General features: G+C 45.1%; 2 protein-coding genes and 1 pseudogene across 2 annotated transcripts; all 3 read left to right on the plus strand.

Annotated features, from left to right (window-relative positions):
• The first annotated feature begins 1,528 nt into the window (after nt 1–1,528).
• Nucleotides 1,529–14,475, plus strand: part of LOC134810645 (uncharacterized) — a 33,055-nt pseudogene continuing 20,108 nt past the window's right edge.
• Nucleotides 8,172–8,816, plus strand: LOC129135661 (large ribosomal subunit protein uL11). Its single transcript, XM_054656559.2, has one exon. The coding sequence runs from the start codon at nt 8,280–8,282 to the stop codon at nt 8,775–8,777; it is 498 nt and encodes a 165-aa protein (XP_054512534.1). The 5' UTR covers nt 8,172–8,279; the 3' UTR covers nt 8,778–8,816.
• Nucleotides 9,920–13,574, plus strand: LOC112204207 (beta-defensin 131A-like). Its single transcript, XM_054657619.1, has 2 exons — nt 9,920–9,977; nt 13,290–13,574. The coding sequence occupies exons 1-2, from the start codon at nt 9,920–9,922 to the stop codon at nt 13,442–13,444; spliced, it is 213 nt and encodes a 70-aa protein (XP_054513594.1). The 3' UTR covers nt 13,445–13,574.

Raw genomic sequence — 14,475 nt, forward strand, 5'->3', positions numbered from 1 at the left:
CCATTCAGACAAGGGACTCCGGGTCTGTGAACTGGCTTATGTCTGGAAATTGACTGGGGACTGTGACTCTGTTTTCATGATTCAGATTAGACTTCTGCTCACCTGACCTAGAACTCTTCTGCAAACACAGATCCAGTAAAAATGTGCAGGCTTCTTATCTATTTCACTTCTAGGAAAACCAGGATCAGCAGACACCATAGGTCTCTGAGAGTCAGGCTATTCTGGTTGCAGCTTTGACTCTGCTGTCTTTTATGGCAACTGCATCCACCTTGCCTTTGGGGATTGAGTGCTCTGATCACTTGGCCCCAGCCCCTGTAGTGTGCCTATGTCACTTACCCTCTTTATACCTCAGTTTCCTCCTCTATAAAATGGGCATCCTTATTGCACCCACCCCCAGGGCTGCTGTGAGGTATAGATGGATTAGCATATGGAAAGTAATAGAAGAGGGTCTCAAAGCCCATGTGTCGTTATCAGAATTATTTTGTGACAGGGAAGAGCTGGAGGAGAGAGGAAGGTGCTGAGCAGATCCATGTGCTCTCCCACCAGTGTTTCCTGAGCACCTACTATGTGCTGCCCACTGTGAGAGCAGTTAGGGTTGAAATAGGGAGCACAGCAGGGTAGGGGCTGCCATCAGGAGCTTAGTGGGGAGACCATTGTGCAACATGGTTCCAGAGCTTGGGGTGGGGAAGCTCAGGGAGTACAGGTGGCTAGGATCCTGGGCAGAATCATGGAAAGGACACAGCCTCCCCAGCCTCTCCTGCCTACTCTGCCTCCCTGGCCTCCTCTGCTTCCCTGGCCTCTCCTGCCTTCCTGGCTTCCCCTTCTGCCCTGGCCTCCCCAGTCTCCCCTGTCTCTCCTGCTTTTGAGGTGGGCCAGGAGCTGCTGGTGCTCACTTAGCCTGTCCTGGACTCTTGGTGTAGCCCTTCAATGTCCAGAAAATACCCCCGGGTTCAGCTCATCACACAACCTAGGAAGGAGCTCCACACTGACACTAAGGATGCATCCTGGGCTCATTCATCAGGGCATGCCTCCAAAATATTTCTCCACGTCTCCTGCCCCTGCACGGCTCGGTCCCAGGCAACCTGTCCGCCCACCACTCCTCTCTCACCTTGCCCACCACGCTCCAGTCCCACAGTCCTCTTTCTGCTTCTTTCTCAGCCTCTGGGCTTTTGCACACGCTGTTCCCTCTGCCTGAACACCCTCCACTGGGCTGAGAACAACTTTCTGAGTCCTCTCTCAGCTGTTGCTTCCTTTGGAACAGCCGCTGCTGCTGTCCCTCTCCCAGCTCCAAGACCTGCTGAGCCTCCTGTCTTTTTCCGTTCCCATGCCGCCAGCACTTCTTCTTGGCCTCCTTTTGTCCAATTAACAATGTCCATTCTCAATGCCTTCTCACCCAGCGCTGAGCCCCACTGGGTGAAGGCAATGCCTGTCATGTTCACCACAATATCCCCTCCCCTAGCACCACGCCTGGTCCACAGTGATGCTCAAAAAAGATCTGTTGGTAGGCAATACGAAGGTGCATTCATGTCATCCTGCAGGCGGAATTCTCCACGAGTTTTGAGCAGCCTCGGTTTTCCCACCACCTCCAAATCATGCAAGACACAGGGTAAGAGCAAAGACAAGGTGGCTGTGGCCGATGTCCACCCTCTCGGGGCGTCCTTTCTCTTCTCTCCTCCTTGGGCAGGGAGACCATCGGGCTGCAACCTGGCTGGGGCGGGGAGGAGGTGCAGGGCCTGGCCAGAGCGGGCCTGGCCACGGGCAAGGGACAGCGACCTCCTGGGCCAGGACAGTTGAGAGCGGCGCAGGTCCGGGACCGGCGTGGCGGCGGTGCTGGTGAGCGGCCAGCAGAGGGCGCCAGAGAGCCAGGAGCGGCCCGCGGAGGAGCCCGCGCTGGCCCCGATGCCCAGGTCCGCCCCGCGCGGACCCACCGAGCCCGCGCTCAGACGCCCCAGCTCCACCGAGAGGCCGCTTGCTCCGGGTCCTTCTTCTTCCCCAAGTGCAGGCAGAGCCCCCGGAGTCATGGCCAGGCCTTCCGGCAGCTCCGAAGCGACTGGCAAGTCCCGAGGCAGGGATGGCCTGCCCAGGAGGGAGGAGGACGACGTGCTTCCCGAAGAGAAGAGGCTGCGGCTGTTGCTGGAGGGGGGAAGCGCACAGCCCCAGGACTGCGAGGACGGGGAGGACGCGCCGCGGCCAGGCAGGGAGGAGACCGGCACCCAGACAGGTGGCGACGGCAGAGGAGTAAGTGGCGCGGGCCCGGGGGTCCGGGGGTGCAGCGGGCGCGGGGGTGCCGGCGACGCTGAGTAGGGGCGGCAGGAGGCTCCGTGGCCGGCCCCGGGTTGAAGTTGGGAGGGCGGCCTTCATTCTGAACCCATTTAGGCAGCACGGGCAGCCCTCCTCGCCGTGGGCTGCATCAGAGCCCCCCCTGCCCAGTCTTGGGGTTGCTCCCGGATGCTGTCTGGGAGGCTTGCTCGAGGTGACATCCTCATCTCTCCGTCTACGTTACTGCATTCAGAGCTTGGGTCACCTGGACACTGAACTCAGGTGAATTTTCTCTGAGATTCCGAGAGAAGGAGGACAGTTTTTCGAAGGTTTTCCAGGGCCGATCACGGAAAGGATGAGAAGGGAGAGGTCCTGGTCGGGGACACAATTACGGTGGCAGTGTAACGCTGGGAAACTATTGCATAAAGTCCCTCTCACTCCCTCTACCTCCCTCTTTTACGTGGACTCTGCCAAAGACCAGGATACCAGAATGCAGTGCAGTGACCAAGTGTAGTGGGACCTTGGGAACGCGAGTCTTACGCCAGGTGGCTGGGGTTTGCATCCTGGTTCTGCCCCTCCTTAGCTGGCTGACATGGCCCAAGCCACTTACCCTCTCTGAGCCTTACTGTCTTCAGTGGCAAATGGATCTGTCAACAGGCCCCATTGCCTGGGGTTGTTACTGCTGAGATTAAGGGAAGCTCGTCCATAGAAGCACTTAGCGTTGTGCCTGGCACATAGTGTATGGTGGATAAATGGGACTTAGGACTAAAACTCATGTCTTGGTGTGTTTCTGCAGTGATGTTTTGTTCTGGGGTGCATCACAAGAGACAAGGTTCTTGGCTGGGCATGGTGGCTCAAGCCAATAATCCCAGCACTTTGAGAGGCCGAAGGGGGAGGATTGATTGTGCTCAGGAGTTTAAGACCAGCCTGGGCAACATGGTGAAGCCTCATATCTACCCCCCCCCCCCCAAAAAAAAAAAAAAGGCCAGGTATGGTGGTGTGTGCCTGTAGTCCCAAGTACTCGGGAGTCTGAGGTGGGAGGATTGCTAGAGCCTGGAAGGTCGGTCTGCAGTGAGCTGTGATCATGCCACTGCACTCCAGCCTAGGTAACAAAGTGAGACCATTTCAAGGAAAAGAGAGAGAGAGAGACAGACAGACCCTCGAGAGTCTTAAGCCAGAATCTTCATGTTAAAATGCTTTCTGGAGGCTAAAAGGATGATATGTTGATAATGAAATATTTAAAAGTCAGAAACCCCACTGAATTTTTTGGTCCACAGAGGGAAATGGGAATCGCATCACCTAAAGGATGATGGAGGAACTGAATAGAAACCATCCTTGTTTCCTGAATCTGAATATGGCACGCTCTTTTCACGGTGCCTGTATCTGCTCAGTCTGGCGGCCCCTTGAAAAGAGGGAATCTTGATTTTCAAACTTAAAAGTTGGCCCAAAGCCTACTGCTGCCCACAATGCCCTCCAGACACATTCGTCTTCCTTTTTAGTTTCTATGGGAATAATCTCTTTGAAGAACCCATGAAGCAGTGTCAGGCTGGGGTGAGGATCAGCAGTGATTTCTTTGAGGAGGAGAGCCCGTTTCTTCACTCACAGGCCATGTCTGAGTGGATCAAGAAGAACAGAGCGCCCTTTTATGAGATTTTCTCTGCGTAGACCATTAGCTTGGTAAAAATGCCAAAACCATCCTCGTTCTTTAATAGCAGATTATTTTGGACTTTTCTCTGTAAGAAGCAGCATGGGCATTCAGATGCTTTTAACGATAAAATGTTCTTTCTCATCACCAGGCCTGGTGCTCTGGATGGTTGAGGTTTTAACGTGACTGGATGTCCCTTGGAGTGGCTCCCAGGCTGTACTCTTGTGGTTGGGTGGCAAGGGGTTGCTTTATTCGGTGGTGCCTAGAGGATGTTTTAGAAGGCAAATCGGGCCCCCAGGAGCCCCTGAGTGCCAAGTCCTGCTGCAGGGCATGTGTTTATGGTGGGGATGTGGGGGGCTGGGGGGTGGGGGGCATTGATTTCCTGCAATATCAGAAGTTTCACAGGCTGCTTGTGTATCCACAAACACCCACCCCATTGAGAAGGCCTAGAAAACCTGGCCCTCCCCAAGCCTTTATTGACCACTTGTGAATGATCCCAGGGTGTGTCTGACCCACAGCTCTTCCTGGAGGGAGAGAAAAGTCTCTTCTAGGTATTTGGTTATCAACCTCAACCATTTGCTGAGCCTTCCCCAAGACCAGGTACCTTGGCAGAGATTTCTGGGTTGTCAGGCAGAACCGAGCATTCAAGAGTGATAACTCACTGGAGTCCCTGAAATCCCTGATGGATGCACCAGGTAAAAGCATCCAGGGTTGAAACCAGATCAGGAAGGTTATTGTCAGCCTGGGGCTCCTGTAGAGGTGCATCCACGTTGCAGGGATTTTCCCTCTTTCTGAGGAGAAACCTGGGTTTCTCAGCTTTGGCACAGTCACAATATTTGGGGTGAGACCATTCGTGGTGGTGGGGGGGGGGCTGTCCTGTGTATTGTAGGATGGTTAGCAGCATCTGTGGTCTCCATCCTCTAGGTGCCATTCTACCCTCCCAGCTATGGCTACCCCAGAGGTCTCCAGACGGTTTCAAATGCTTTGGGGCAAGGGAGTGGTACGTGAGCAAAACCACCGCAGTTGAGAGCCATTGGTCTACACTTGTGGAAATGTTTGAGGGTGAGAGTGTCGAGCTTGGGTCCCTGCTGTACCCTTTATGAGCAATGCGGTCTTGGAAAATTAATAGTACTCCAGGGGCCTCAGTTTTCTCATCTTTAAAATGGAGATAAATGAGATACACTTTCATAGGAAGGTTATATGGGATTTACTGAGATAATAAGACAGTACATGAAAAATGCTGGGCATAGCATTTATTTATTTTTATGTCTTTTAAAGATGGAGTCTTACTCTGTTGCCCAGGCTGGAGTGCAGTGGCATGATCTCCACTCACTGCAACCTCCACCTCCTGGGCTCAAGTGATTCTCCTGCCTCAGCCTCCCGAGTAAGTGGGATTACAGGTGCCCACTGCCACACCTGGCTAATTTTTGTATTTTTAGTAGAGATGGGGTTTCACCATGTTGGCCAGGCTGGTCTCAAACTCCTGACCTAAGGTGATCCACCTGCCTCAGCCTCCCAAGGTGCTGAGATCACAGGTGTGAGCCACCACGCTGGGCTGGGCATAGCATTGTAGCACAGTCAAAGCACAAAATACGTGGGCAATATCTTTTTACATTTGGCTTGTCTAGACTCCATCCTCCATCCCCTCATGCACTGGTGTGGTGCAGACCAGAATATCACCCACCTAGACTGCAGAGTGGATTTGGGAGGCATCTTGGCTTTCTGCACAAGACTTGCCTGTTCCCCACCACATCCCCCTGGTTCTCAGGGTCCAGGATTCCAGGAGGCAGGGATGTGGGCAGGCACGGTAGGTGGCTCACCCAGTTCCATCCCACGCTGGGGACCTGCAGAGCTGGCTGTCTGAGACAGGGTGTTTGGACCAACATCTGAGTTTCTGAATTTCCATTTGAGCACAGCTGGGCTACACAGGCTGAAGCTCTCTCTGCGGAGATATAGATATTTCCCTGGTGACGATCTTTCAAGCTGACATGAAGACATGGCCACCCACTGGAATGTCATGTGTCTGCTGTGGCGCTCTTGTAATTTGTGAGGCAGGCTCCTGAGGAATGCAGTGCATAAGTGGGAAATGGTGGGAAGTTCTCCCATCACCCCCTGGATGAAAGTGCTGCCTGCGCAGGTTGGTGGACGGTCCTTTGAGCAGGAAGAAGACATGAAGCACATTCCTGGTAGCTATGACAGAGAGGGGCAGGGTACACACTGGGCATTTCGAGCCCCTCCAGAGAAGCAAGTCTTACTATGCTGGGAGTACTTGTGGAGTGGGGGCTGTGTTGCCCTGGGCTTTAATTATTTCAGGAACATTTAACCGCAGGGCAAGCAGGCTGGATCTTGATATGTGTTTCTCAGTTGGAAAGACTTTGGACCATAGGGAGATGTCTTCTCAATTCTTTTAATTTCATTAAGTTGGTCATTTTTCTTCTTGTGGCCTCTGGAATGTGACACAGAACTCAAGGGACAGGAAGGAGATGAGTTGGAAGCTGGTACAGGGGTCCCTGTCAGGGATGCTGGTGACTCACGTGATGGTGTTGATGTGTGGAGTCCGGTGCCTGGTTTGGGGAATGTTGGTGGGATATGTTCCAAAGGACTGACGGACCTATCAGGTACTGGAGGTGAATGGTCAGGTCTGATCTCAGGGCTGGCAGTGTCAGGCAAGGACAGGAAGTTGACGTTGGACTCATTGACTGAGGTTGCTGGGGACCCAGGGGGCAATGTGTGCCAGGACAGATAGTTCTGGGGCTGGGAAGGCAGATTTGGGCTGGAGACCTGGGCTTGGGAGGCATCCCAGGTGGACAGTGGTTGAGGCTGTGGAAATGACCGTGATTGCCTGGGTGAGAGTGGAGAAAGTCAAGATGGGGGTTTTGCTTTAAAGCCTGGGGAGCCCACCTCCCAGGTTCAAGCGATTCTCCTGCCTCAGCCTCCCAAGTAGCTGGGAATGCAGGTGCGTGCCACCATGCCTGACTAACTTTTGTATTTTTAGTAGAGATGAGGTTTGGCCAGGCTGGTCTCAAACTCCTGACCTCAAGTGATCGGCCCACCTTGGCCTCCCAAAGTGCTGGGATTACAGGCATGAGCCACCATGCCTGACCATTTTTAAATATTAATTTTTATGCAATATTTTCAAACACATTTTACTGTACATTGGAAAAGTCAAGCATGATTTGAAAACTTTATCAAAATCCAATCAAATATCAATTAACCATTTAATTGTGGATAAGTAAGGAGATTATTTTGACCAAAACATGTTAGAACAATTACCACTTATAGAAATAATCTATGTTTTAATGTTTTAGTTGAATTAAACAGTCTTTTATATTCTGTCCAGGCACAGTGGCTAACACCTGTAATCCCAGCACTTTGGGAGGCCGAGGCTGGTGGATCACCTAAGGTCAGGAGTTCGAGACCAGCCTGGCCAACATGGCGAAACTGTCTCTACTAAAAATACAGAAATTAGCCAGGTGTGATGGCACACACCTGTAATCCCAGCTACTTGGGAGGCTGAGGCAGGGGAATCGTTTGCACCTGGGAGACAGAGGTTGCAGTCAGCCGAGATCGCACCACTGTACTTCAGCCAGCCTGGGTGACAGAGCGAGACTCTGTTTCAAAAATAAATAAATAAATAAAATAGAATTCTGAATTTTATTTTTAATAATTATTTTAGTTAAGAGAATGTCTTGTTTTTTGGAGTTGTTGAATTTATTGAATTGGCAAAAATTATGTACAAGAGGGTATACAAACTGACGTGATTGAAGTATGTATACATTACGGAAATGGCTAAATCAAGCTAAATAACACTTCACAATTCAAGATTCCCTCATTTATCTAATACTTCATGATTCAAGATTCCCTTATTTATATAATTATAAATAATTATGCCTTTCCTCCATGAATGTTAGTGGGTTTTTAATATTTTTATTGAGATACAATTTACCATAAAATTCATTGCCTTAAAGTGTTCTATTCAGTGGTTATCGGTGTATTCTTAAAATTGTGCACCCCTCACCATTATCTAATTCCAGAATATGTTTATAACCGCAAGAAGAAATCTCTCCTCCTCCCAGTCCTTAGCTACCACTGATCTAATTTTTGTCTCTATGTATATTCCTATTCTGGACATTTACTATGAACAGAATAATAAATATATGACCTTCATGTCTACCTTCTTTCATTTAGCATAATGTTTTCAAGATTCATCCATGTTGTGGCATATATTCGTACTTCATTCCTTCATTCAGTGGTCATCAGTGTATACCACTTTAAGAATCCACTGAGCTCTCGGCTTTCGGCTCGGAGGAGGCCAAGGTGCAACTTTCTTCGGTCGTCCCGAATCCGGGTTCATCCGACACCAGCCGCCTCCACCATGCCGCCGAAGTTCGACCCCAACGAGATCAAAGTCGTATACCTGAGGTGCACCGGAGGTGAAGTCGGTGCCACTTCTGCCCTGGCCCCCAAGATCGGCCCCCTGGGTCTGTCTCCAAAAAAGGTTGGTGATGACATTGCCAAGGCAACGGGTGACTGGAAGGGCCTGAGGATTACAGTGAAACTGACCATTCAGAACAGACAGGCCCAGATTGAGGTGGTGCCTTCTGCCTCTGCCCTGATCATCAAAGCCCTCAAGGAACCACCAAGAGACAGAAAGAAACAAAAAAACATTAAACACAGTGGGAATATCACTTTTGATGAGATCGTCAACATTGCTCGACAGATGCGGCACCGATCCTTAGCCAGAGAACTCTCTGGAACCATTAAAGAGATCCTGGGGACTGCCCAGTCTGTGGGCTGTAATGTTGATGGCCGACACCCTCATGACATCATCGATGACATCAACAGTGGTGCTGTGGAATGCCCAGCCAGTTAAGCACAAAGGAAAATATTTCAATAAAGGATCATTTGACAACTGAAAAAAAAAAAAAAAAAAAAAGAATCCACTGATACTCACTAAATGGAACACTCTAAAGGAATGAATTTTATATTAAATTCTATCTCAATAAAAATATAAAACACCAACATTCACGGAGGAAAAGTACAATTCTGTATAATTATATAAATGATGGAATCTTGAAATAAATTTTAAAATGTGCCTTGAGGTAATATGTCCCTCAGAAAAGATAAATAAGTCAATTGATAATCTAAATCTCAGGTATAAACCACAGTTTAATATGTATTTATTATAAAGTATTGGTGGATTTTAAAATTAATTTGGGAAAGTTAGATTGATTATTGGTGTTGTTAAAAAAAATTTCATTGTATGGATTATTTAGCATATGGTTGTTTATAACAGGCTCTAATGATCCATTGTGTTTCTTTTATATCAGTTGTAATGTCTCCTGTTTTATTTTTGATTTTATTTATTTGGCATTCTCTCTTTTGTTCTTGGTTAGTCTGGCTAGCAGTTTATAAAGTCTGTTTATCTCTTCCAAAATTCAACTTTTTGTTTCATTAATTCTTTGCATTTTTTAAATCTTGAATTCGCTGAGTTCTGCTCTGATTTTTATTATTTCTTTCCTTCTCCTAAGTTTGGATTTCATTTTTTCTTGATTTTCTTGTTCCAGGTGCATAGTAGCTTGTTTGTAATCTTACTATGTTCTTGCAGTAGGCATTTATTGCATAAAATTCTCTATTAGCACTGTCTTTGTTGTATTCCATAGGTTTTGGTATGTTGTGTTTCCATTTGCATTTATTTCCAGAACATTTGTTATTTTCTTCTTAATTTTCTTATTGACTCAATGGTTGTTCAGAAGCATGTTGTTTAATTTCCATGTTATCTGTATAGTTTCCAAAGTTCTTCCTAGTATTCATTTCTAGTTCTATTCTATTTTTGTCTAGAATATACTTGATAAAATGTTGATTTTTCAAAATTTGTTGAAGCTTGTTTTGTGTCTTAACATATGGTCTAGCCTGGAGAATGTTCTATGTGATGAGGAGAAGAATGTGTACTCCACTGCTATTGCATGAAATGTTCTGTAAATGTCTGTTAAGTCTATTTGGTCTGTGGTACAGATGAAATTCGATGATTATTTGTTAGCTTTCTACCTAGATGATCTGTTCAATGCTGAAAGTGGGTATTGAAGCCCTCAGTTATCATGATGTTGAGGTGTATCTCTCTCTTTACCTCTAATGACATTTTTAATATATCTAAATATTCCACTACTGGGTACATATATATACATATTTGGAATTTTTATATCCTCTTGCTGAATTGGCCCTTTTATCATTATATGATGGACTTCTTTGTCTCATTTTATGTTTTTTCACTTAAAGTCAATTTTGTCCAATATAAATATAGATGTATTAGGCCATTCTTGCATTGCTCTAGGGTTATCATAAGAAAGTACCACAGAACGGGTGCCTTAAATAATAAAAGTTCATTTTCTCACAGTTCTGGAAGTTATAAGTCTAAGATCAAGATGTCAGCACATTTGGTTTCTCCTGAGGCCTGTCTTGGCTTGCAGCTCCTTGCCTTCTTGCCATGTCCTCTTATGGCATTTTTTCTGCGCACATGCATTCCTGGTGTCTCTTCCTCTTCTAATAAGGACATCAGCCATATTGCACGAGGGCCATACCCTGGGAGTCTCATTTTAGCTTTATCACTCCTTAAAAAAAAAATACTTATCTTCAAATATGATTACATTCTGAGATACTAAAGATTGGGACTTCAACATACCAATTTTGGAGGAACACTGCTTAGCCCATAACGATGAATTCATCAATAGACTGATATGATCAAGGAAAGAATCAGTGAGCTTAAAGAAGTTTAAATAGCAACTTCCAAAACTTAAAAGCAAAGAAAAAAGAATTAAAAAGAACAGAATATTTAATAAGCGTAGGCCAATTGCAAAAGGAACAATATATGTGTAATGAAGTATCAGGAGGAGGAGAAAGAAAGGAATAGAAGAAATATTTGAAGAAATTCTGACTGAGATTTTCCCAAAATTGAAAATAAACCAAGTCTACATATCTAGGAAGCTGAGAGGATACCAAGCAAGACAAATACAAAAAATTTAAACATAGGCATATTATATTGAAACTGCCAAAAATCAAAGACAAAAAGAAAATCTTAAAAGAAGCCAGGAGGGGAAAAAATCTTTATCTATGGAAAACCAAGGATAAGAATTACATCAGACTTCTGTTAAACCACATAAGCAAAAAGAGAGGAAAGTGAAATATTTAAAATGTTTAAAAAAAAAAAGAACACTATCTTAAAACTCTCTACCTAGCAAAATTATCTTTTATTTTTTAGACAGAGTCTCACTTTGTCACCCAAGCTGGAGTGCAGTGGCAGTGACCTTGGCTCACTGCAGCCTCCGCCTCCTGGGTCCAAGCAATCTCGTGCTTCAGCCAGCCACCACCACGCCTGGCTAATTTTGTATTTTTAGTAGAGACTGGGTTTCGCTAGGTTGGCCAGGCTGGTCTCGAACTCCTGACCTCAGGTGATCCGCCCGCCTTGGCCTCCCAAAGTGCCAGGATTAAAGGTGCAGGCCACCGCACCCAGCCTACCCTTTAAATTAAAGTAAAAATACATAATTTTCTTAGGTAAACAAAAATAGAGTTTGTCACCAGTACTCCGACCTTACAATAAAAGTAAAAAGAAATTCTTCACTCATACTCAATGGTGAAAAACTAAAAGCTTTTCTTCTAAGATCAGGAACAAGGCAAAAGTGCCCCTTCTTGCCACATTTATTTAACATGATACGAAAAGTTCTAGCAAGAACAATTAGGCAAGAAAAGGAAATAAATGGCATCCAAACTGTTGGGGGGTGGGAATGAGTAAAATTATCTCTTTCCAAATGACATAATTTTTTGTAAAAAACCCTAAACTTCACTCCCCCAAAATTATTACAACTAATAACAAATTCAGTAAAGTTGCAGGATAGAAAATGAAGATACAAATATCAGTTGTGTTTCTATAGCATTAACAACAAGCAACTGGAAAGCAAGTAAAGAAAATCCCATTCATAATAGCAAGAAAAGGATGGGATACTTAAGAATAAACTTAACCAAAAAGATGAAAGACTGGTACATTAAAAATTGCAGACATTCATGAAAGAAATTAAAGAAGACACAAATTATTGGAAAGATATCCTATGTTCATGAATTGGAAGACATAATAATATCAAAATATCCATATTATTCAAAGCAACTCATAGATTATATACAATCCCTATCAAAATCCTAATGGCACTCTTGACAGAAATGGAAAAAACAATCTTAAAATTCATATAAAGCCACAAAGGACCCAGAAGAGTCAAAACAATGAGCAAGAAAAACAAAGCTAGGGGCATCACATTTTCTAATTTCAAAATGTATTATAAAGATAGAGTAAACAAAACTGTGTGCTGCTGGCATAAAGACAGACATATAGGCCACTGGAAGAGAATAGAGGGCCCAGAAATCAACCGACACTTATACAGTCAACTGGCCTTCAACAAACGTGCGAAGAATATATAATGGGGAAAAGATGGTTTCTTCAATACATGGTACTGAGAAAACTGAATATTCACATGCAAAAGAATAAAACTGGGCCGGTATCTTACACTACACACAAAAAGCAACTCAAAATGAACTACACATTTTAACATAATTACCTGAGACTGTAAAACTTATAGAAGAAAACATAAGGAGAAACTTTCATGATGTTGGTCATGGCAATTATTTTAACTTATAAATTGTGACAAAAGGATTTGGGAAGGACTGGTAGGTTTAAAGGGAATATTTATGGGAGATTATGGGTTATAGGCTCCTGTGCATATCTCAGTAACTTCCTCAGTAAAGGAGACATGGCCTTGAGCCCGAATACGCTGGGAAGCTGGAACTAAGACTCAACTCCTTCTGACCGCTTCTCTCAATTAAGGATTCTTTTTTCTCATTTCACCAAGAACAGAGAAGCAACCAAAGATAGCTTTTCTATTTTTCCACCACCATATCTCTTCACATAATTTTATCTTTATCCATAATCTACCTTCTCTTCACTCTCTCATTCAAGGCCAACCCCTCCACTTACACTAGATTCCATCCCCAATGACTTTTTCAAGAATTTAACTCCAGAAGTTAAACATTATTTCCTGCATTATGAATCTCTACACCACCCCCAAGCAGGATAATTCATTTTAGGTAGAAATATGTGGTAATAATTCTCATTTAAAATTCTGTACATTTCCAGCTACTGCCTCATTTACTACTCTCTTTATAGAAGAAAGCATCGTTTGTCTTTATTCAGCATCTCCACTTTTTCTCTTGCATTCTTTTGCTGTTGTTTTTGTTTTTCTGGGAAAGTTCTTTAATGTTTTTAATTTATTATAAAACATTTCAGACATTTAAAAATAAAAAGTAAGTAATATTGTGTCATATAACTTGTCTTCTCCTCTTAAAGCCGGAAGCTTCATTTCTAATGATGAATGTCCTTCAGAATATTATCATTGCAGACTGAAGTGCAATGCTGATGAACATGCAATTAGACACTGTGCTGATTTCAGCATCTGCTGCAAACTGAAGATCATTGAAATTGATGGACAAAAGAAGTGGTGAAAATGCTAACTCCATCTTCTTCAGACTCCAGGAGCAAAAACATGTCTTAAACTCTCTTATCTATGAATAATTAACATGATGGATGAAAATTATTATAATTGCATGTTTAGATGGTCAGGTGAAAATGAATATAAATTTTATAAATGCTTACACTCTATTTTCATTTGTGCATTTTAACATTAACTCCCTTAATTTACATCCACAGCCACATTGTTGTTTCACCCATAGTACTATATCCGATGCGGGGAGTAAGAGCCAGTCCCTTTTGCCCCCCTGGCTCTTAGGACACCCATCGCAGGTGGGTGAGGCACCCACCGCGATGCCATGAGTAAGAGCCAGCCCTTCTTGCCCCCCTGGCTCTTAGGACTCCCATCGCACGGGGGTGAGGCGACGCCGCGATGCGGTGAGTAAGAGCCAGCCCCTCTTGCTTCCCTGGCTCTTAGGACCCCCATCGCACGGGGGTGAGGCACCCGCCTGATGCGGGGAGTAAGAGCCAGCCTCTCTTGTCCCCCTGGTTTTTAGGATCCGCGGTGGCCTCACAGCCTGTTTATCATATTGTGAGTAATATCATCTCCCGCTCTGGAGATTATGAACTGTTTCACAAACCGGTGTACACCCTGGGTATACAGAGATTGTACAGCCGTCTGTATTGGGAGTCATATCATCCTCTTCCTTCCTGAATATTAAGAACAGTATCACAGGGGTGTTTCTACTCCCTGGGATATCGGGTGTCATATCCTCCTCTCCCATGTTGCAATTAGAAACAATATCATTGGGGGTGTGTCCACCTTCTGTGATATTGTAAGTAATATCATACTCTTCCCTCCAGGATCATGGGAACAATATCTTTGGCGGTATCCACTTTCTGCCACATATGTAGTCCTATCACCCACTCCGCCTTGGAATGTTATTAAGGACCATCTCACACAGGGGTGTACACTTCCTGCGATGTTGGTTGTAATACCATTGTCTTCTTCCGTGAATATTAGGAGCAAAATCACCGGGTGGATGCACACCCAGTGCTATATTGG

This window comes from Pan troglodytes, chromosome 7 (assembly GCF_028858775.2).
Source record: "Pan troglodytes isolate AG18354 chromosome 7, NHGRI_mPanTro3-v2.0_pri, whole genome shotgun sequence".
NCBI classification, from domain to species: Eukaryota; Metazoa; Chordata; class Mammalia; order Primates; family Hominidae; genus Pan; species Pan troglodytes.